Consider the following 25,077-nt stretch of genomic DNA (forward strand, 5'->3'; position numbering starts at 1 on the left):
CTAATCTTTTTTAAGTTAGTGTAGGTGGTATTGCATTTTTTAAATTTACTTAAAGGAAGAACATTTATTTATATTTTGAGTGGTTTTGTAACTTCAGTATTTACTCAGTGAACTGAACTAACTGAAGGTAGTGGGCCTCCCGTGCCAGCTGCCTGCCCCACGCACAGCACTACGGCAGCAAGTGCAGCTCTCGAGGAGCTGGTGAGACCCGCTTCTGAACAGGAGATGGGAGCTGTGGCCCGTTGCTAAGCCCACTCAATGAACCAGAGAAGGCACAGAGATGTTTTTGACTACTACTTTCTTGCTAGAAGGAAGACTCAGGGTCAAACTGTAAATATTTAGTCACACTCTGGCTCATGGTCTGCTCAAGGCAAGGCCGTAACAGGCTTATCAAAAAGATTCTTCTAATTGTTTTAATTACCTTGAACAAAAACATAGACTTCTTTTCTTACACTCTTACTATACTATATATTTTATTTTTTTCCTTACTGATGATGGGATGTCATAGAGAAGCAGGAGTACTGGTAAGTAGGTGGAGCTTTGTGTATCCCTAACATTTAAATCTCTGTATCTGAAAGGCGTTGCTGAAAGGTAGTGGCCTTTTATGTATTTCTGTGTTAAAATTAAAATATCAGACAATTTAGAAGGGTGCATGTGGGGGAAAAAAGGACACATAGTGTAATGACTAATACTGTCATGACTGGATAAAAGGTAGGGCAAGTGTTTTTTTCTGTGTTTCACTGGGTAAGTGTTCTGGTAATTAATAAATGACAGTGAAAAATAACTATTCCTAATTTTATTTTTTTAATAACTGATTTTTCAGAAAGTTTGTCAAGTTTTGACTTTCCAATATGTCATAAATCACATTTTAGCTCCTCTTGTAAATAGAGATAAAATTGCCTTCCCAACATATTCCATGTTTTCCTGTGTAATTAACACCTCGTTCACAGCTGTGTCTGCCAGTCAAGGCCCTGCCTTCTTCCTCCTGACACTTCCTTGATACTTTGTTTAGACTGCTAAGATTTTAAGTGTCATCTTCAGGATACTTTAAATAAGTCCAAACAGGAAAAGGAAGGTGCTTCAAGAAGTCAACAGTATAGCTCATTATAACTCGGAGGGGCTATTTTAAAAGTATGAAGCGATTTATCTTTGTTTATTACTTACATCACTACCTCTCAATCTGTTGTTTGTTTTTTTTATTTTATAAGGAAAGTTTACTGTTTTTCAAGAAAGTTGGGAAGTGTTAGTTTCCATCTGTATTTCTGAAGTAGAGATCAGTCCAAAAGTCCAGATCTAGCTAACACAGCCCCCTTCCCTTGTGCGCATTGCCTTTGATGGTCCTGCGCCTTGTGTCAGGCTACTTAGTTGCCCAGTGAACTGAATCAACGAACTGATTGAAGTTAAAAACACCTCTATTTTTTTTTTGTGGGCTCTCCTTAGCGCAGATGAATTACCAACTGTGGCTCATCACTGTGTGAACAGTTACCAGCACAGCAGAGGACACGCTGGGAGTGGGTGGTAAGGGGCAGTATGGCCTTGAGCCCAATGCAGGCACCTAATGCCGTATTTTGGCTCTGAGCTGCCCCAGTTACAGCCCTGCATGTGCGAGTACTGTTGGGATTAAACAGCTCAGCACATAGCATATGTCTCAGCTAGTTAAGACCCAGGAATTTGGCACTCCAAATATGCTGAGGTGGTTTGTTTTTTTTTTCACGCTGCCCTTAAAAAACACTGGCTGAGGACCGTTGTAAAACCGTAGTGGCAGTGCATGTTACGTGGCACAACCTGGTGGATGAAACACATCCCCACAACTCTTGCTTGGTTCTTTTGTCAACTCCCAGGCTCCTGAAAGGCTCCCAGTCCCTACCTCCTGCTTCTCAGGAGAGTCCCTGGCATCTAGGCAAGAGGTTGCCCTGGTGAGCCGCAGGGTTTAAGATGAATTGTCTACCCTTAGTGTCATCGTCCTGTTTCTCCTCAGCATAGATCTACATTAATAAGAGGCAGAGTGTGAGAGTGGTTTCCTACAGATCATTGCTCTCACCTGTAAAGAGCGAAGCTGAGATTTCATCTGCTGTTCTTTGGGTTACTTCTGCAATTTGTGTGAGATTATCATATAATAAAATACAGAAGCGGGCTTAGAAGTGGGAACCATAGCTTACAGAAATACCGTTGTGTGTTAATTGTGAGCTGTCAGCAAGTATGTTCATTTTTTAACTTCTTAAGCCAAGTTTTCACCAGGACATCCCCCTAATGCTTTTTGTTAATTTCCGTTTGCAATATACAAGGGAAAAGTTTAATCTTTATGTCTTTAAGGATATCATTTTTGGTTTTTGTGATCACACCTATGTATTAGGTGTTCTCAGCTGTTGCTTTTAAAAAATGTGCATCAAATTTCAGCTTGGCAATAAAGATACAAATGCCTGTAAACTACTTCCATTTTTATGTTAATCTTCCTAAAAAAAAAAAAAAAAACGTGTGGAAACAGCAGTTGTTCAATTGAGTTCTGTACTAAAAATTATAACAATTACACGTACGATTTTTGGATGACGAATGGAAAGTCTCACATTAACTTAAGTAGACTTTTATGGACCTTAAATTTTCACACAAATCATGTTGCTTATGCACTATATACACAGATGGTAGTAATGGCATGAGGAAGGCGACTTTGTTTTGCAAATAAATCTCTGACTTTTCTGCTTGTTCTCACATCCTGGAGAAGAAGGGTATGGTGTTTGTTCATTGGGTTACATTGCACATATGTACTTACTGTTCCAGCAAGGGTGATTACTGCAGCACAGTTTAACATCTCAAGCTCTGGTCTATTCAGATAAAATATGATTTCTTTACACCTCATCAAGATACCCTGTTTATAGCCCTATCAATGTGCACTCACATTTGAGACATAGCTTTAAAATGTGACAGTAAATATTAGAGTGATGCAAATACACTGTGTGTCGTAATTATTAAAAACTATGCTCGAATTACTAGAATTAGATAGCATTGCTGTGACTGATATAGAGTATTATTTTGTATAGTTTTTGAACTTTTTTATAATGAGCGAGGCAATAAATCTTTCCTTTAAATAAAGTTCTTATTCCAAATCAGTCACTAGCTGTAACATTTATAAACATCTGTTGCTCTTTTTTTTTGTTTCCAGGGAAGACGAGGCAAACCAGGCCTCCCAGGAAAACCAGGGCCACCAGGACCTCCTGTGAGTAACTAACAAGGAGAATGGGAAATTTTCACTCTATCCTGAAACAGTGAACTTTGTTAGCGTTCTTATAGCAGATTACCTGATCATAATTATTGTTGAAAACAATTGATTTGTGTTTACTCTGCTGTATCAAACAGCTACTATTCCCAGCCTTTTGATACAGCAAAGATAAAAGGACTGGGTCCACAAATACAAGAGACTACACCGGTGGGAAAGAACAAGATGTAAACTTCAGTAAAGGAAGCAGAAAATTCCGTGGATTTCAAAGAAAGACTGGTCATGTATGCTAAATGTGAATACTGTGCATTCATTCACTTTGCAAAAATGCAGGATACTCTGTAGAAGATGGGATAATTTCTGTCTCAGAGGGGTAATTTGAAAGATGAAGGACTGTGTGAAGCATGTGCCAACTGTCTGAATGCTGGGGAGGATTATACCCAGCACTGAAATGAGCACTCAGCTGTAGTTCAAATTAGTTTACTGAAGAATTAAAAAGATTAAGAAATACATGACTCTATGGAAGGGTTTTTGTTTTGTTTTGTTTTTTTCTAAGAGATACATGATTTCAAATTTGAAGTTAGGCATGGATTTATTTTAGCCTAGAATGAATGCAGACTTCTTTGACGGAGGAAGACCTGATCATATTTGTAACATTCCCTATATATTGATTTGTAAAAATGCTGTCATGCACAAATACAAAACGACTATTTGTTTGTGCATTAAGTAAACATCTGCTGCTTTACATTCTTAGTATCAAACGAGGATTTAATAATTCCTTTTCCTACTTACCTGAAATAGATAAAGGCCAGTTTGAATAATCTACTTCAACCTCACTGCAACAGAAAACTAGTCTTATTAAGATAAAAGAATAATGGACTGCTAGATGAAATACCATTAATAAAATGCAACAGATGTAATTTAAACTAATCTAAAAATGAAACTGTGTATTTTTTAATTATTTTTCCCACTTTTCCTTGCAAAATATATTCCGAAGGAGGAGTTGATGATGGAGTTCATTTATCCTGCATAAAACTAAGTGGTTAAAAATCCCTCCTTCTCCCTCTTCTCCCCTGCATATAGTCATATTGAAACTTTGCTTTTGAGCCTTTTGTACAATTTGGGCTTCCTAATGCTGAAGCAGGACTGTTGGGGCTGAAACAGAGGAAAGTAATGTTGCAGAATCTTTCTTAATACAAATGCCAAAAATTACCTTTAAAAGGAAGAAAAAAGAAAAAAAAATGTAACAGAGGTCAGTGTTAGACCTAATCTACTTAGCTTTTTGTGAACCAGTGAAAAGCTATTTCTCCATCACAGATTTCTGCCATCATAGATTTGCTGGCAGGTCAGGCTTGTGAAGATGTATGATCCTTGAGAGACATACCAGAAATCTTGAGTGGAAGCTGAATTGCACTCTTATTAGTGAGACCTGTTTCAGCTTTTCTCACAGCAAATGGGAAGCTCAACTTTGTCAGCATGGCAGCATCCCTGCGAGGAGCTCTGTATGGACTACTGCAGCCTAGCACTAGATATCAGAAAAGCATTCCTAAAGCAATCATGGCCTAAATACTGGTTAAAGATATTTGTTTCTGGTATAAGTATCTTGATGCAGTCCTTACTTTGGATACAGCTACACCAGCTTCTTGTGTTGCTCTTCCAAGACTGAGAGTATAATGCATATTCTAAAAGCAGTAATGCCTGTTAATGTGCATTGGCAGTATCCCCATATTTGAAGTGCTACAGCTTATACATACTGAAAAGACTTTAATACAATCTATCGTTCCTCCTCTCTTTTTCAATGCTCAAACCATATTAAATTTTTGCTGTACTGTTACCCTTTCTTCTCTAATAGTACGTAGTGGCACACGGCTATATTATCAGCCTTTACTTTGGCCTTTCCAATGTGCAACAGAACGACCGCACTTGCAGGGTGGTTGCTATCTAAGTGTGGCATATACAGGGTACAAAAAGTTTAACAGATTGACCAAACTGGTACAATTTAGACTCTCCAGAAAAAGTAAGTTTGGTGGGGGTTTTTTATGTTTAAGAATACTATTATATTTGTCTTAGAAAATAAGGAGATTTAATAATTAATTGTTAGGGTAGCTACAGTACACACTGCATATTTGAGATTAATAAATGTACCTAATCTATTTATCAGTTTATGCCATGATGTTAGGTACTTAATTTAGGTATGAGAACAGCAAGGTGTTCAGTTATGACAAAAAAAAAACCTGTGAGAAGGAAAGTTCAGCCTCCTTGGGGAAGAAGCTGGTGAACAGGACGCAATACTCATGGGATTTGGTATAAAGGACAGTCCTTAAAAAAATGTGTGCAGGGAGGGATTTTGAAACCACATTCTGAACAGTCAAAAGGGCTTTAAATCAAGTGCTACTAAGTGGTGTAAGTTTTGATTAATTAAAATAATAATTTTTTACCTCCTTGTCACATGGCAGCATTTAAGATTTTCTTGATACTCTTATCTGCTTCTAATCTGACTTTTCTAACCCTTTCTCAGTACCTCATTTTATTTTATTTTTTTTTCTTTCCCTAACCTAATTTCTGGGGATTTTATTTCAGTAAGATCAATGTATCGATGTTTGTAGTGAGTTTCTAGTACTTTAACATCATCTGCATCTTTGGTTAAAACCCTGTGTTAGTGTCAGAAATGTAGATTGATTGGCAATCAGTGATGAAACTACTTAGTTAAAGTGGGACTCTCTGTGCAACTTCTTCCAGGTATCCTTCCTTTTGTGTCATTTTTCTCTTATCCTTTCTTTTATGTCCTTTTTTCCCTTTGGAGCAAATCCCATAGCACCAAATGGCAAGGCATCAATGAGGATTTTTATTGATGTGTTATAAAATATATTTCTGTAAACCTATCCAGATGATGATCACCAGCTCCTTTGAGTATTTTTTAAGGTTTATTAAATATTATAGACTTGTAAAGTGTTCTTTTATTGCCTTCTGGTTCAGAATTCATGGTTTGCATCCTTGCTGTCTGATGTTGTTTTCAGTACTGTTGTGTTATTTCAGTGCTGGAGAGCTGAAATGTGTGCTCACACGTGTCTCACTCCAGTGGGTAACAATTTATGCTGAAAACAAGGAATCCAAGAAGGTTAAGTAGAACAGCAGCTCCCTCTAGCGCTTTTTAATCCCTTCCTTGCTTTTAAAAAGTAGAGAGCAGTTTAAAGCTTCTATTAAATACATTATTCATTTCACTCTCAGAAACATTCTGAAAATTATGATTGTGAAGTCGAAATCTCTATATCCTTCAAATGTAGTTCATACGTTTTCTTACTTGAGTCTTCTAAAGTCTTCCAAAAGAGATGCTGTCTCTGTCACATGCTATTATCCTGCTCTGTATGGCTATTCACTTAAATTGAAATGTTGATTTTATGAAACAAAAAAAAAATACTATCATAGGAGGATGCTGTCAGGTTGTAAGTACAACATTTTGATCTGACTGCCAAACTGAACTCGTAGCTTTCTTCCGCCACAGCTGCTAAGAAAAATATCTGCAGGACTCTAGCAATGCAGAAGGGGTTACCAGCAGAGACCGTAGGTTATTTTGCATAGGTATAATGCATTTGCTTTCTAGTTCCCACACCATTTTTTTTTCAGAATTTAAAAGCAAATGTCTGGAAGGTGTCTGAACTTAGTATTTGTATGCTGTTGGCCTAAGAATGTGCAGACCCAGTTTTGCAGTCTTTATTTGGGCAGAATGCTTTTCTGGTCTTTGGCTGTAGAATTACAATCTGCTTGGGTTTGTGTAAAGTTCTGTTAAGAGGAGATCATTTATTTTTTTGTTTATCGTGCTTACAGTATAGCTGCATGATGTCTGATGCTGTCTTATGTATTATGGTACTTTGTGGGATTTTTTGGTATTAGGGTTTTTTTTGTTGTGGGTTTTTTGTTTGTTTGTTTGCTGGTGGGTTTTTTTGGTTTTTAGTTTTTTTTTTTTCATCTTTACTTTTATGTGAATCAGCAGACAGATCTTTCTGTTTACATAGAGGACAGAAAAAGAGAAAAAGGAGTTTTACTGGTTTCTCCATTAGGGATTAACTTTATCTTTCCTGTCCCAGTTTTCTCTGTCTCTACTGGAACTGTTATGACTGGAGGAATTCCATTTATCAATAGTTCCCATTTTAGTGGGACATCAGATAGTTTTTAAAATAAAAAGAGTGCCAAGCTAGAATTGTGCTACAGACTTGCACCAGTATGACAGCATTCTTTGAGGTGAGTCTGAGTTTTACTGCTGCCCAGTGTTGCTGTTTGGCAGAAGGGAAGTGCTGTCAGCACCGGTTTTTAAAGGTAGGGAACATGAAGACTACCTGATTTGGCCAAGTACCATCTTGTCCAAGAAGCTGTTTGTGGCAGAGCAACTAAACAAACTTTGGGTCTCCTAAATCACAGGTTAGTGAACTGCCACCACAATTATTCATTCTCTTAAACCTGCTGTTTTCTACCAACATGTCTGAAGTTCTTGTTTGCAATCAAAATATATTTATTTCACAATTGCTATGGCCCTTGAAGCTCATCATTCAGTTCCTCATTTACCTTTGCAAAGGGCTGAACTTCATCTTTTATCTTCACAATTAGTCTTGTTTGGAAGATTAGCTATATATTATTCCTCAAAGTCTTAAATTAAAATAGAGTTTCATTTTTGTTTGTTTTGTATGTGAGGCAGTGAAGAAGTTCACAGGCTACTTGAATTTTTTCATTTAATTCCATACACTTTTGATCTCTTGTTATTCAGTATGTATGTCATTGCCACCAAACTAGTTATCTTAAGTAGCCAGCAGCTTGCCTTGGAAATCTCATTTCCTTTGCCTCAGGAAATACTGTCATTTCTCTACCAATATTTTGAAAGTGAATGAATGTTATCAGTTAATTACAATAAACAGAAAATTAAAGCAATGATAAGTGAAAATTTTCAGTAGCATTTCTGATATTCCTGGATTTTCAGCTGCTTTTTAGAAGAATATTGGAAATGCTTACGCAGTAGGATGGAAATGACTGGCAAGGGCTGGTCATATTGTTTGCTTCTATGCATTTAAGTTTTAAAAATCCATATAAGAATGTAGTTAATTTAATGTATTCTTTGGTGGCAGATGTTACACATTCATCATTCTTTCCATTTGCTTTTTGGAGTAGTTATACAATATCACACGTCTGCACTGACGGGTTTCATGTTTTTTTTACATTATAGTAATCAGAAAAACAGTATTTTACTTTAATGGATGGGCACAGATCTGAAATAGATGGATAAAGTGATTACACTGAGTCACTTGCAGTGCTGTGTTCTCTGAAATGGCGTGTTCTTGAGATGCAACCAATGCAATTTACTTGTTAAACTTTTTACTGCATGGACTGTGAGATTGGGTAGGCTTTTTCAGCAGTCTCATCTTTACAGAAATGCGGACAAACTGTAAAAGTTAACGGAGAAAAATGTATTATAAACCTCAGTAATTTCACAGTTTGGAGCTATTTCCTTTTAAGCACCTGTATTTCTATTCTTGCCTTGCCTATAGAAATAACATCTGAAACCTATTTGTAATTTTGGAAAACAATCAGGACACATTTTCAGTTTGTTTCTTATCCGTAAAACTGTGCTCTCTGTATGCTTCACTTCTCTCAATTACACAACTTGATATTAAAGAAGAAAAAGGAAATCCTGCTCAAGTGAGCTTTTCATTGGTATTTGCAAAGCAGCAAGTCTGAAAAACATCCAAAGTGGCAGATGTGCAAAATTCTCATTCAAAAGCTAGAAATTGCCTATACAATAACTCTTCAACTCCTGTTAATTTCATTGCTTCTCCACTTGCAGACCAATACTATTGGTTCTTTTTTTTGTATGTAGAGACTTCAGAGTGTATTATGCAGCTGTATTAGTGGAGAGAAACAGCCTGGAAGAGAAGAGAGAGAGTAGAGTTTAAGAAAACACCCTTGAATAAAACTATTTTCTGTTGTTGTACACTCATTGTATTAATTTTATCTTATAAAGAATGATAGAAAGAGAAAAAATATTAAATTTATATCAATTTTTGAAAATGGAAAGACTAAAACCAGAGAGGTGGTTTACCTCTGGTAACACCAAGGCTGTGACATGGTCAAGAATGCAACCCAAGTGCCTTAAGTTCCCTTCTGCCTTAGTCACAAGACAGTTCTGGGTTTTTTTGATCTTGTGTCTGTCTTTCAAAACCACAACGTGTACAAAGGCTTTCCATTTTATCAAAAATTATTTATTTCATGTACAAATAATATCTGAGAGGTTGAGGTTGGTGGCAGATACAGCATTCAGTCTTTCCTGGGTTCTGTGGTTGCAGCAGTTTAATTTGTGGAAAAACAGTTAAAGAAACAAGATGATAGGAAATGAGAAGGGAGAATAAATTCTTATCTTTGACTGCTTGCAGGATTACAGAATCTTGCAAGGATTATGGATTCAAGGATTCAACACTGCAAGATTACGGTGTTGAAGCTGAGATGTCTGATAAGTAGGCAGCGTCATCACGATTTAGTCCCAGTTCTGGATTGCCATCTTTAGTACAGGTATTGAAGTAAAAATTCTGCCAATAACTTCAGAAATCAGAGTTGAGTGAGCATCTTAGTCAAAACATCATAACTATATTTATCTTATTTTTCAATGTAAATTTGAGGTGACTATTCACTTCCAAAATAAAATGAATGTCAAAATGTGTGGCCTTGTATCTCTTCTGATGTTAGGGAACAAAGAGGGAGTGAGGCACCTGTGATGTTTCATGTGGCTTCCAAATCTTCATAATGTCCTTTGATATTTAAGTACCACTATCTTTCTGTAACAATATAATCACAGGAAAATACATATGGTTGTATTTCATAATTTAGTTATGATGTCTCAGAAAACATCTGTCTTGTTCTGGTGTGCTGCAATAATGTTCTGCCAGGTCTTACTGATTTATCCATCAGTTTTAATAACTTTTGCTTATTTGACTTTAATTTGGCTTTACCATCTTCTTAGGGTTTTTATACCTTCAGCCTCCATGGGAACTTTGTGATTGCCTCTCTTTTATTAGTTAATTTCCATCAGATTGAAATTTTTTTCCCCAAGGAAGCAGCAGTCTGTTTGGTTAATCAAAATCATGATTCTGTTTCTCATCTTTTTGAAGTTCAGTACCTCAAGGGAAGTAAGGAGAGCCAGCAGGGTTTCACAGAATGATCTTCTGCGTGTGGGAAAACTTTGTGTGTTTGCCATTCTGTGCAATCCTACAGAGCAGATGCATCTTGCCGGAGAAGGCTTTGCTGTCAGAATACAAATCATAACCTACCACATTTAAATGCTTTGTCAGAACACTTCAAAATACGATTACATAGAAGCCAAAAGATACCACTCTCAGGATGTGCATCCTCAAAGTAGCTATCTCATTTTATCACATAATCAATATTACCAAACTGATGTCTTACTTTTTATGCCAGTACTTTACATTATGGTAATTCTCAAGTTTTTAATAATAGTTCTTCAGTGTAGCCTGCTACTGGCACTTAGGAACCAACCTTGCAACTCATTACTCCCAATTAGAGATGTAGGAATTGTACGTGTTGAAAAAAAGTGAATTTCCTGAAGAGTAAGCCTCCTGGAGGAGAACAAGTTAAGTCTCTTGTTCTGAAATTGTCTACGGTCTCTTCTGCCTTCCTCCAAAGGTGCTAAGAGAAATTATGCAGAATAGTTGCATTAGTGAAAGAAAGCCTTCTTCAGTTTTAATGAGCCGTTGCTGTGAGGCTCTGTATTCTTACCATATTTTGGTGAAGGGACAAAAGCAGGCCTCCTACTCGGTGATTTTCCTTATTATTAATTGTCCACCCAAAAATGCATTTAAACTACTGTGACAACTATAACATCTGTGAAGACCTAATATTCTTTGCGTAAAGCTGGTTATTTGTGAACCAACCCTCATCTATGTTAAGCGAGTGATGCTTTTCTGAAAACAGAAATGCTTTTCAGTTTCAGCTTTGTGACAGTATTGTTTGTCCTTCCAGCCATAGTCAGAGTTCCCTTACTCATAAAAGCTATTATTTTTCAAAAGTTGAACTACACTGCTTCCACAAATGCATTTACTACATCCTAGTGATCCTTACAACTGGTGCCGTGATGCAAAAATATCTAATGCCAAGGATTATCTGTCATATTCAGTTCACAAGCAGCATCTTCTATACATACGCAGAATTATCAGATAGGAGGAATGCCATCTGTGACAAAATCATTGCTGTTCTTGTCATCATCTTTGTCCCTGAATTGCCTGATGATTTATACAGCAGCAACTATGAAGTAGTGAACAGCTGAGCGCCTTCTTAGAAAAGTGCAGCAACTGGTTATTCAGCTAGTATTAACCCAGATGAATACATAGCATTTCAGTATTTTCCTTGGATTACTAGGTAAAATCAATGGATAGCAGGTTTTTCAATTTTTCTAGGGATACTTTGGAGTCTTGCCGCTACCTTGCTATGAATTTGACAGTAGTTCTTGTTAGAAAACTCTTATCAGTTGAAAACTACAGTATTTTAATCTTGACCAATTTCTGTCTTGGGTGAGAAGTGATTTTGACCCCTGACTTCCTGTAATAGTTTTACAGGTTCTTTAGCATGAAAATGGGAGAAGTTTTCAATAGATTTTTTTCTGATAGTGTAGAAATCTGCTTTCCTATTATGATGCATAACACTAGAATATTTCTGTCATGTCATGTATGTATAATAACAGTGCACATAAAACAATTAACAAAAACCTTATACAAAATGAAAATGTGTGATAAAATCTCTGACTAATCTCTCACATGCAATCTCTGATAAACAAACTCTATTTTCTTGAGGAACAACTGTTTCCAAAACTGAATAGAATTTAATTTCCTAAAGCGATCTTTAGGGTGCACATATGCCAGCTACATTTTCCCCTCTAACACAAAAGCTGGGAATAGTAAATTGTCTGTGATTATAAAAAGCCCCAGCGGTGCAGAGTGTGCCCTGTCTCTGTTAAATGCAGCTCTTTCAAACCAGGTGACTTAACTGAGTCTATTGTAACCTTATTAATGTAGTTTATTACAGTCATCATGAGTGGCTGTAGTTCATATTACATGATGAAAATTTCAGCTTAAAGACAGGTACTATACTAATTTGTAGATTTACCCAAGTTTTAGTTCATAAGATGTTTACTCAGCTTTTTGTGTTCTGCCCTGACTTAAAATAATTTAAAATCTCATTGAGGGCCTAGTTTGTGGCAGAATATGTCTTAAAATGTTTTATTTTTCTCAAGCACATTTTAAAATGTCTCCATCCTAAGAGCATTTGAGTAGGACCCTCTCTGTTGTTGAAATTCTTTATGAAAGATTTATGTGTAACTATAAACCTAAAATGCTAATAAAACTAGGAAGTTCATCTTTTGGAGAATTCTAGCATTCCTCAATTTCACTTTCTCCATCTAAGTTAAAAATCTATCTCTTTACTCACACTAGGAGCCACTTCTACATCAAAACTTGTGCTTTGAGTTAGTGGAAACAGTTTTAAAATGCTGCAGAGCAAAGATGCTCCTCATACCAGAAGGGATTCATATTAAAATTGATATGGATGTCACCTCTGCCTTCTCTGACAAACCAATTCACTCCAAAAGAAGCTGCCAGTTTTCAGAACTCGGAGACTTAGAAAGTGACTCTCCTTCTCCTCTGTGCCTGAAAAAAAGATACAATGAACTTACAGAAAATAATTTAATGTGTAATCAAATAAAAATCTAAACCCTTTTACGTGACCACGGCTCTTTGAATATAGGTATGTAAACATAACATAAGTTAAATTTAAATGACCTTCTGATGCATGCTTTTCCGTATAGGGTCCTTCTGGACTGAAAGGAATTCTGGATTCATTGAACAAGCATTACAATGAGGTATGGAGATTTGATGCAGTGTCTGTGTGTGTGTGTGTTCATGACTAAGAAGTACCTAAGATAGAAATTACCACAGTCTTGATCCCTGTGAACCACATTCCAAATTAATCCACAAGGTAGATCCTTCCCTGTCCCCTTTCTGCACCCATGTATAGGCTCAGCCCACACTCCGATCACATACCTACTGTGTCATCTGTCCTGCTGCCATGTGTCTTACCTCCCATCCCACTTCTGTTCACATATTTTTGCCTAATATAACTCAAAAAGGCGGTGGGAGGACCACCTAGCTGTTAGCGTAAAGCACCAACTCGCCGTTTCTAAACGTAATTGCTCTAAACCATGCATGTAATTTCTTCTTTCTTGACCTACTCTGTTGTTATCCTCAGAGTAGAATAGAAAGACAAGGAGGCATAATTTTAAAAGATCTGCTAGCAATCCATGAGAATTCTCCTTATGTTTATATTATACACTAATAAAAGAACAAGAACTTCATAGAAAAAAAAAATTAAAATTGTGTAGGACAATGTTCCATGTGACAGAGTGTTTAAATTCTTACTACAGATTTTTCAAATCATGTAAGCAGCCGTAGTGTCTGCCATTGTAAAAGATCGTAATTCAAAGATCACGCAAGTTTTCTTAATTGATGCCAAAGTGAATATGTAACTTATCTGATTAGAAAATTGTATTTAACTTGAAATGATGAAGCACTATTACAGGAATATTCACTTAATACAAATGTTACTGTATGTATCACGCCCTAAGTCATGCAAGTCAAACCTGGAAAACATCCATTAAATATTAAAATGCATAACAATAAAGAGTAGGTGAATTTGGCATAGTTTTCTTATATAACATAACAAGAAGAGTACTAAAATCTTTTTCTGAGTAGGGATTCTGGAGCAAAATTCACATCAAACATATCTTTCCAGTTCCTTTGATCACTGAAGTGATTCCTCTGATATTTCTGATGTTTAATCCATTCCGAATCAGTATGTCACATTGGAACATGCATTATGAATTAAGCATCATTTTACATGCTGTCCTATATGGGGACACTTTCATTCCTGGAGACTTAGTTTCTAGTTTTGGCCTGCCATTTCATATGTATGTATTGAAGTTTTCTGTATTATTATTTTATATCTTCTGTGTTCTTGCCAGTTTCTTTTTCCTGCCAAAGACAGCTTTCACTAATACCAGCCATGTTTCTACTATCAATACCATATTTATTGTAACTCATTACCACCTCTGGACTGTTAATCTCTTTTACTCTGATAGTCCCTTTAAGGTTAATTCTGCAGGAGGAAATACAAACAGTAGTGATGTTCAGGAACTGGCAAGCATCCATGTCCAAAAATTGTGTTTCTTATCGTTACAAGGCTCTAAGAATTCATAAGGTGTCTTATATTTCCTAATCAACAATATTCTGGGAAAATGTAGACCAGCTGCCCTGTGTCTATAAATTAATCATCTTTTAAATCCCATACAGCTTTCCAACTTTCTTCTTCCTTCAGCTGTCTAGTTTAAAGATTTTAATGACTCTGTCATGAGCAATTAACTTTTTAACAAGGAAATGCTGTTTGGTTTCAGATAAGAGAGAAGATGGCTTTCTGATTCAAGTAGCAGATTTTAAATAGAAAAACTTTCTGTAACTACATGTTCACATTTTCCTAGAGTCAACATATGCCTCCAACTGCTGCAGCAAGCATATTAGTTTCTATACATTTTATGATGGGAATGGGATATTCCCATCAAGGCCAAAACAAAGACATCAGAGAGGTCATCAAAGACAAGGACAGTTCGTCTGCTTGGCCTTTGATTATTCATTTAGGCAAATTAATTAGGCACCAGTAACTTTCCTTTTTTTCCCCACGCTATTATATAGTGTGATGAGTGCTGATTTTATTCACTGCACCTGGGAAGTACAAAGAAGTCTTTCACATTCCAGTATAGAATGTGCAATGTGCCTCAATTATTTGCATTTGTAGGATGATATTTCAGTGATATTCTGAGTTTTTTGAGATTCCTTACACCACAGGAAATGGTCTTGTGATTTTTCCAACAATGAAATGCATGTTCTCAAGGATTTCACAAGGTGGTCTTTCCATTTGGTTTTTTAAAGTGTTTAAATTGTGACCACATTTTTGTTGCTATAGAGATTTTAATAGTTTTGTTTTTTTTTTTCCTGGGGATATTAGTATGGCTTCTTTGCTTTGGTGTTTCTGGGAGTCGTGAGAAACTGCTACCAAGAAATGTGGGGGATTGGTGAGAGACACTTAAAACTCATCATAATTAATAATGACCATTTTTTCCTAATTTCTCTGTTTCTTAGCAGATTATTTGCAATTCTGCTGATTTCTGTGTGGTATCAATGAGTAGTTGTAATTGCACAATGCATTTATATAATTTGTTGCAACCAAGCTTTTTCTGGCTCAGTATGAATCACTTATCAAGCAAGGAGGCTGGAGTGCATGTCTTTAAAAGCATCATTTACTTGATCCATGTATACAGTGAAAGAGAGCACTCTCAATACAATAACTGATTGCAGCAGCAAGTTGTGTTGAATGACGAACCAAGAACAGCCGTCTTTATTTACTGGAGGTGGGGGGAACCTGCTGAGGATAAATAGTAGCACAGATCTTTGATGGGGTGGGAGGCAGTGCTGGAGCATTTCTTCCCTCATCGTTCTTCCTTTATGCCTGTTCTTGCAAGGCGTGTGACTATTTTTATATTCCTTCTTGTTAAGTCTTTTGCGCTTTCGGCGTAAATGAGATGCTTTTCGTGTGTTCGATACATGCATTTTGTTCCCTTTGTTATGCCAAGAAACTGGTTCTACCCTGCTCTGTAGGTTACATTCCTTCAGTGAGTAGTAAATGATGCCTCAAGATTTGTGTTTATACACTCTCAGGCCTCTGTCACCATTCTTTTCCTGGGCTTTCAAGGCCTCTGCTTGTCTTTTTTTTTTTTACTTACTAGTTTTATGTACGTAAATATAGGGTCACTTCAGTCAAACCTGCTTCTAAACGTCTTTGGAAAGGGCATACAGATCAATTTAATTTAAAATGTTCTCCAGCATTTAAAAATAAAAATGAAACCACAATATAAAACATTGAAACTACATCACAATCTGCTCACGAAATGTTTCAAAATAATTAAAATTCATAATAATTATACATTATTCTTGAATTATATATTATTACTTTTCTAGGATTTTTTTTTTCTTTGGCATATTTTACTTACATTTTGTTGTAAAGAGCAAATAACCTATAAATATGCAAAGAGCATAAAAGCAGTTATTTGGTCCAGCATCCTTTTTTTTCTCCATGTATACAAAAGAAATGCACAACTCAGAATCAATTGTAACTTATAGTATACTCATAATAACAGACACCTAGATAATTCTCAGTCAAGTAGTGGTCAACTAATTCTCAGCAATACTCAGGTTCTCTTCTTTGGGTATCTGCCTCTTGCTCTGGAACTGATTTTGATAATTAGGGTGGTAACAGTCTTACAAACCTTAAACAATGAAGAAGGTCCTTCAGGACATTAACATTTATAAAATAATTATGAATTTTATTCAGATTATGTTCAGTTATCAATTTCTTGAAATATTGACAGAGTATAATCAGCACTTTTATTCATCATGATGTTCTCCCATTTTGGAGATACAGAAACTGGAAGATGGCAAGGGGAGCTGGCTTGCTCAGGGTTCCCATTCAGGCTGGTGGCAGATGTTCAAGGACTTGGACTCCTTAGGTCCATACTTGAGTTCATTTCTCAGGGTCATTGGTTTTGTTGATTTTTCCACTGTCATTAAAAGAAAACGTTCCCTTTAGGTAGCCTGATCCTGGCTTTCTGAAGAGGAAACAGTTTGCTTTGTACTTTTTTGTGTCTTTACCTTGTACAGAAGAGTAAATAGGTGCAGTGCAATAATACCTAAGCAAGTATACAACCTGAACCCCCAGTCCTTAAATCTGTCCCTTTTCTTTGAGGAGCAATGTGAAGAGCCTGTTGATCATGTTCATTCCCTCTCCTTCTGTCTCACTACTGCAGTAGACTTAAATTAGTTCTGTTTTACATTTCATGCTGCTCAAAAGTAAAAAGCTTGTGTTATTGTCACAGGAGAGAAATTATTTTTGTCGTTCTTTTATAACATACTGGAGAAATGTACTGTAATAATGAGCATAAAAATATGTTCTTTGCATTGAGTTAAGAAAAAAAATCACAGATTTGCATAGCAATATTCAACATAGACATTTCCCTTTTAGGCTTTTGTTCATCTTCTGCCAGTCTGACTGGAGTATGAATGCATGACCAAGGATGTGTTGCTACAGTACATTACTTAGTTGTACTGCATAGGCGTTTAGTGTCCCTTTCTAGTATTAGATTAGGACTTCTGAATTTACTTACTGGTAAATTCCATTAAATTCTTATGGTAAGTAAATTGTTACTATAAATAAATGGTGACATGTTCTGTTTTCTGTTATTTTTGGTGGCATTTCTTCCCAGAGTGATACAAGACTCCTAGGATTACTTGGGACTCCTGGACCTAAAGGCCAGAAGGGAGACATTGTAAGCATTTTGAATTAATTTGGAGAGATTTCAAAGTGCCTATCTAATCTGTCTCTGCCCCCCTTAACACAGTATCTTTTATTTGATTTATCGCAATGCTCTTTGAAGGAATAGATTTTAGATGTGACTGGCTCTTTAATCTGTGTAGTCCAATATCCATCTCATCGTGCCATCTTGCAGGTGCAGCACACTAGCTTTTCACCTCTAATATATGATAACCAGAAAGGGAAAATGCAGGAAGAATTATGTGTAGTTTCTGTAACACTGTCTGAGGAGAAGTCAAATGAGATAGCCTGTCAGTTATCAGGAAAAGACTCTTAAAAAGTTGAAATCCAGAAAATATTTTTAATAGTAAATAATGAATCTTTAAAGCAGTTTCTCTATAATGATGGGACATGCTATACCAAAAATACTTATAGTCAGCCTCTAAAAATTATGTGGTGGCCAAATTCTGAATCCATACCATATGACAGTATATTGTTTATAGGCATCTGTCCTGTTTAAACAATCAAGTGAATTTCTAACAATTGCATGCCTTTTAACCTCTGAAGAAGAGAGAAAAGTGCTCTGGATATATCACAGGGTTGACAACATTTTTTATTGAAAAGCCTACAGATCTGCTATTAAAAAAAAAAAAAAAAGAGTCATTTAAATTAGTTTGCAGATGCTTAAATCTCAGATTTCCATTGCAATAAAAGTTAAGATTTTGTGCCCTACATAGAACAGAGTACTGTTGAAGGAGAGGAGGAGTTTGTTTGCATTTGTTAGAATATTAGAGGTTTTAAATATAATTTATTTTGTTAAAAGGGTCAAAAAGGAGATTTGGGAATGACTGGTGCAAAAGGAGAAAAGGTAAATTAATTCCTTAGTTCTATGTGTATGTGTGATACTGGAAAGTGGCTGAATTTACTGATTATGAATCAAATATTGGAAAATATATTCAAAATCAAGAAAATATATTTGGCCGTAGGAAAAGCTGTCAGTCTGTGAATGTCCTCAGTAATTTACTCTAGCCCCTCCTTGAGAGAGTATTGACGTATGCAAGTAAAGTTGCCTGTTTCAACAGCTCACAATGTCCTTAATTTTAAATGCATTCAGACTTTTAATGAATGCGAGCTTAAAATTATGTTTATATAAGTTTATCACTAGTAATTGTCTCACAAATTAGATGCCATTCATACTTTTTCACGTTACAAATGTGATCTTCAATATCTATATGGACAAAGAAGATTCTTTACTTTTTTAAAATTTATACATAAACTTGCTAATTTAATATCTTTTAGTTTAAGCTTAAATTTTCCAGAAAGATTTGTAGGGGAGGGATGTTACTGGGGAATAAGTATGTATTGTGTTTTTCTAGGAACATAAGATATACCCAGTTCTTCATCCACTGAATAACAGGCATTTTGCTAGTCATCTGTTTGGCTTCCAGTTGGTTTCTTTGGTTATATCCTTGTGGATAAACAGTTTTCATGCAAGCAGAAACTTTTTTTCATTCTGTTCACATGACAGGTTCATGACTTTGTGTGTTATAAAGCACTAGTGTTTGAGAATTTGTCAGATTTGTATGCTGTTTAAATGCATTGTCACTCTCTTTTTAGTTCATGTTCCTAACCCTCACATGTGCTTCTGCTTGGAAGGATCACACATGTCATGATCTTGTCATTGAATCAACATTATCCCTCAAGTAAACCTTTGTAATCCATATATTGAAATTTTATATAGGTTTAAAAACAAAAACAAAAAAAACCCCAACATTTTTCACCTTCACCAAAACCAGACATATGTACTATTTACCATTTGAAATGAATCTCTGTTAACCTCTTCCCTATGTTTCTATAGGGAGAACCTTCTGAAAAAGGGGAGAAGGGAGATCCAGTAAGTATAGCTATGTTTTGAACTGATGATGTGAATAATTTGTTTGATATAATTTTCATACTGCATTCATGCTGTAATTCTTTTCTTTATACATTTTCATTAGGTTCAGTGATTATGTAGGATAGCATATTGTATTGTCTGCTTCTTACACATACATCACGTTCACAAGGTTATAAACAAAAAATGGAGATGCCCTGTTCTTCACCATCTCTGTAGTTGGTACAGTCCATGAACTAAATTTAAAGTACACACTTTTTTTGTTCCCTGAAGGTTCGTTCTTTCTTTCAGTCATTTCACAAAATTATAAATGGGCTGAACTGTATTTTTATTTGTTTTACCAGTTTCCATTGTGACATTTAACATCAGGCAGTTCTCTTACAACCATTTTTTTTAATGCTTTTTTTTTTTGTTATTTTGGGGAATATTTTCAGAACACCCATTCTGTAAGAGTCTGTTTACATGTGTTGCTTATTTTTAATGAACTATTGTCCTCTCTTAGAACATTTGACAAAGGCTAGTTATGGTGTTTAATACACAACTGAAGGTTGCTCAGATACTTCTGATTAGCATACTATAATAACCAAAATAAGGCATACTGGAATAATGCGTGGTTTTGGAGATGAGTACTGTCACCAGTAGAGATTTCGTGGTGAAGAACAGGCTTTAGACTGGAGAAGCTCTTAAGCAAATGTGCTGTTTTCAAAGAACTTTTATTTAAAACACTAGGAAAACCTGCAAACAGAATTAGTTTGGAAGAGGAGTGCTTGTCAGTGTTTGCAGAAGACATCAGAAAGCCTTTAATGTTTTCTTTTCTTAATATTTGTTAAGTTTGCAAACTATCTTATAGCATTCTAAGGGAGCAAATTAAACTCTTAGTTGATCTGAGTTAAAGTTTTAACTTCTTATGGTTGTACTTGCTATTTTCAGGGAGAAACTGGAATGGAGGGATCAAAAGGAATTAAGGTATTTTTGACTTGTACACACTATATACATCACTGGTGTACATAGCTGATACTGAGAGACGTAACAGTAAATTTGGATTTTTTTTTTTTTCCCTCAAACAATATCGTTAGGGTGAAACAGGAGACCCTGGACCACCTGGTCTTACTGGAAATGCAGGATCAAAGGTAGGTGAAAGGTATTTTTGTGGTCTTAACAGCCATTACATTCTGTGCTGTTATATAAGAGAACTCAGAATGCTATCAACTCTTTAGCTAGTATTGAAGGGCAGAGAAGGCAAATAGTTTATATCCATAGTTTGTGCATTTATCGTGGCTATTTTACTTTTAGTTCATAAAATTCCTCAGTGTCACTCAGCAAAGAGTATTTATACAAAGCTCAAATGTTATTTGGTCACTCAAGAAAATGAGCACCCATTTTGCAATTACAAATCCACCAGTAGCTGGACGTATTCTCTCCATCCATCAGTGAGGCAAGGAGCAACCACTGCCAGTACCTTAGCAGTCCTTATGCTTAATTCTATGAGACTGCAGGCAATCTCAACGTAGCCATTGCCTAGCTTTGAAGAAAGTAACTGAAGCACAAATGTTCTTGAGAATCTCTCATGATGCCTTGAATTATATCAAATAAAGGTGAAAAATGTGAAAATGTAACATCCACCCAACACTATTCATGTTGGATATGATAGTACCCAAGTTCCCTAAGTCATCAAAAGAAGTCACGAGGAAAGAAATGCAGCTATAAGGTCCGCAAAACTGTGATCTTAAAAATGATTCTCCACTCTGACTCCTTAGACTGCTCTTTGGAGGCTAATGTCCTTCCTTGGTAGGAGCTACTGAAATAATTCTTGTTACTGCAATGGAAATCTAGGTCACCTTCACACTGTGTACCTTCCAGCAGAGGCTCACAGAGATCCAAAGGATCATTAGGGTTTGCACCAAGTCATCCTTTTTTCTCTACATCTGAATCCCCTTTTTGTTCAGCACTGTAGAGTCCTTCTGATGAGATCTATTCCAAAAAGAGGAGCACGTGCCATATAGTTTAAAAAAAATCACTTATAAATCTGTCTCTTGAGGGAGGAAATCTTTACTTACTCCTTTAGTTTTGTTTTTCCCTTTACGTAATGCCTTTGTATTTCCTTGTGTTTGCTTCGTATACATACTTTGGATTTTGTATATATCAGTCCCAAAGATTTATTAGACTACACATTAGAGTAAGGTAGAATAAGCAAACTTTGTACTTCTTACTCCATGTAGAAGATAATTCTTAATGCCAGATATTTTCATCTATTTATGTATAAGAATACTTTACACTGAATTACAACAGGGTGTATTGACTTTTGCCTCAAGAGTGTATTATATCATTTCACAGGGTCTGCAAGGACCTCCAGGACCTGTTGGACCCAGGGGACTGCCAGGAGAAGTTGTATGTATTGTGCAGTTTCACCAAGCTGTAGAAGTGTGTTCTGTGAACAGTTAGCCAGTGAAGCAATACCACAGGAGTTGTCATAGGTGCTCCTTTTGTGGGTGGTACTAGAGCAATCAGGTGTCGAAGCACAGTCCTATGGGATACCTCAGGATAGAGTTCTTCTATTTGCTTATGTTCTTTTACTCCTTGTGTTGCCATCTGAACACATAAGAATGATAATGCTAATTTTTCTACTTCACAGGTAATTAGCTCTACAAAAATCGCTCATCTCACAGGAGTAGATGAAAATAAAAAAAAAACCTCTAGCAAAGTTTTAATAATGTTACATCATAAGATGGAAAGGACGATGTGTATGGAGCAAAATGAGAAGAAACAGGGAAAGTAAGAGTATCCCAAGCATTTAAACTTCCTTATTTCCATCTGTTATTTTGTATTAATCTGAATTGTTTTACTTCCTGTAAAAGGGGTAAAGATTAATAAGGTGAACAGAATAAACAATTTTTATTATCTTAGAATTTAGGTCAGATTTATGAGTAAAACTCATATTCAGGGCAAGATGTAATTCTGTTTAAAACTAGGAAAAATATTAAAATCTTTAGCCAGAGTAGGAGTATTGGTTGGAAAGAATTTAATAGAAAATGCCTTTTTTAATTGCTGTTCAATAGATTGAATTACTAAAATACTTCTGCAGAAAGTGGAATAAGAGATTATTCTTATAATTGTCAGTTAAATTTTTCAATTTAATTGTGCAGAGGCTTACTGACAGTCGTAAAGTACCTAAAGCCATTATACAGCTGTCATAGGTGAAAAATAGCTTAATTTGTGAACACTGACAAGTGGCAGATAATATGTGTGTTTGTATGTCCATGTAAGAATGTCAAAACCTGAACTGTTGAACTCGCAAGCAGAAGCCTACTATGTGTTAGATGCAACAGTAGGGACTGCTTTTAAATTTTGGTAGCACCTGGGCTAAGCAAAAGTGGCACATCCTGAGGTCTCCGGTTAATAAAGAGACAGGCTCACCAGTTTGGAGGGTGATCACTTGTTGTGCTTCTGCATGTAGACTGTTTAGATGGCAAGAACCGAAGGGTGAGGGTACTCAGAAGAAGTGGTGCCAAAATAGTAGGGTTCCTGAAAGGAAAGAGATGTTCTTTCAAGAAAGAGGAGGAAGGGTGCTGGAAGCGGGGGAAGGTTGTGGAGATCAGGGAGATGCATTTTAAACCATTAGGCACCTTTCTACTAAGCGTGAAAATTCCCTGGACTTTTGACTCGACACCCTAATGTAGCAGAAACCTTGTTTTGTGGAGGTAGCTGCCTGTCTCCTTTCCAAATTACGGTGCAATCCTTTTTTACGTGTGCAAGCAGCTACGTTCTGCCTAATCCCCCCTGTAAACTGAAGTTAGGTTTTAGTCCACAACAGTGGTGTCATCACATAACCTAACAGATGGCATCTACCCTCTCTCCCTGGTTCTTCTCCCTCCCTTCCTTTATAAACCATAAAATTGTGTTTACGTACCATTTTGGAGGTTTGAGTGGATAGATCCAAAAAGTGGACCAAGAAAAGACAAGGGAGAGCTTGGCTTTAACCTAACAGTTAAGCCATTCACCTGAAAAGAATTGGGATTTTGATCTTTGCTCCGTGGGTTGGTTTTGTTTTTTTGTCGTATTTCTACAAACAGAAGCATCTAGGAGCCAGTGTTGCTGAATTTGGTCTTAGGCCTTTCTACACTCTGAGACTACTTTGTGGAAGAGAACTCTTAATTTGAACAGACTTCTTTGTCATATACATTATTAATATTAGAATACAGTTCTGAGTGGTACACAGCTGGCAGGCTTTTTATTGTTGACCTGTTAAAAGTCTTAGGGCTATAAGCGAAGTGACAGCTGGAGTACAGCCTCTTCAGTTTCTGGCAGGGAGAAAAAACTGGCATTCAAATCTGCATGTAGTCATTTTGTACTGTGTTACTTATTGACCATTTCTTTAAACCTTATTTAAACCTGTTGAGGCACACATTTTTTAAATTGTGTATAATTTACCTGTCTTTTGTAACAATAGTTTGTAAGCCTTTTCTGCTGTGCTTCTATTTATGTATAGAACCCCAATCTTACTGTGAAAGATAACAAAATACTGCATTCCTGTTTTGTTTGTGTTTCCATGATCCCGCTTGAGTTCACAATTGCTGCTTTTGAAACTGCTTTTCTGCTGGATTTTTGATCAAGTGACATGAACAGATAAATACATATATATATACATATATATATATATAAAAAAATAAATCCTAGATATAGATGATCTTGAAGATCACTCATATTTGTACACACAATTCTAGTATATAAAAACATATATTTAAACATACTATAGAAACATGTATGTAGTTCTAGTCTCGTTTTGTTTTGTCTTCTAAAGATGAAACACTATGGATTAACAAACGTAATTCATCTTATGCAGCATGATGAAAATCATGAAAGGTTGAAAATTGTTTTATGTTCACTTACATCATTGGAGAGTAATCCAGCAGATAAGAATTGCTTCTTTCCTTTCCTGAGATATCCCTTAAGCTTGATCTAACAACAACAAAAAAAAAATCTGATAAATCCTTAGGAAAGAAGGCAGACTGTATATATCTTCTGTTGATATCAAAAGGGGATAAGTTAGGACACAATGTCTGATCCATAATCAGTAAATTTAAACTTCCATATATTATAATGATTTTGTGTTCATATAAGCAGAATATTCTTCATTAAGGTACTTTTTTTTCCTTATGCTTTTAATTTACATGGCTGGGTGGAACAAGTAGCTGTCTGTCTCTGTTAAGGGCAGAATACAGCAGAGAAAGTGAACACAGCTGTTGAAGTCTTATTACTGGCATGAAAATGTAGCCACCCTTCATATGTCAGTATTCATAAAACTATGTTTTACACTGTGAAGAAAAGTAAAAACAATATGTGTTTCTTGTCTTTTTCATAGAAAGTTCATTTTCCATTCCAGATTAAGTGTCATACTTTGATTTTACTGTTCAGTTTTGACATTTACTGTGGAAATTACTGGTATTCACAACAAAATGCTTGATACAATAGTTGGTTGAATGTCATTGAAGGGTTATCGAAAAAGTTTGTTACAGCA

The 25,077-nt window shown here is 36.0% G+C and overlaps 1 protein-coding gene across 1 annotated transcript in view; it reads left to right on the plus strand.

Annotated features, from left to right (window-relative positions):
• COL19A1 (collagen type XIX alpha 1 chain) overlaps positions 1-25,077 on the plus strand; it is a 198,039-nt gene that overhangs the window by 131,131 nt on the left and 41,831 nt on the right. Inside the window, exons 16-23 of the mRNA XM_086743558.1 lie at positions 3,158-3,211; positions 13,065-13,118; positions 17,625-17,687; positions 18,495-18,539; positions 19,530-19,565; positions 20,493-20,528; positions 20,639-20,692; positions 21,897-21,950. Of these exons, the coding sequence (XP_086599684.1) occupies positions 3,158-3,211; positions 13,065-13,118; positions 17,625-17,687; positions 18,495-18,539; positions 19,530-19,565; positions 20,493-20,528; positions 20,639-20,692; positions 21,897-21,950 (396 nt within the window). The remainder of the gene's footprint in view (positions 1-3,157; positions 3,212-13,064; positions 13,119-17,624; positions 17,688-18,494; positions 18,540-19,529; positions 19,566-20,492; positions 20,529-20,638; positions 20,693-21,896; positions 21,951-25,077) is intronic.

This window comes from Chlamydotis macqueenii, chromosome 3 (genome assembly GCF_036417535.1).
Source record: "Chlamydotis macqueenii isolate bChlMac1 chromosome 3, bChlMac1.mat, whole genome shotgun sequence".
NCBI lineage: Eukaryota > Metazoa > Chordata > Aves > Otidiformes > Otididae > Chlamydotis > Chlamydotis macqueenii.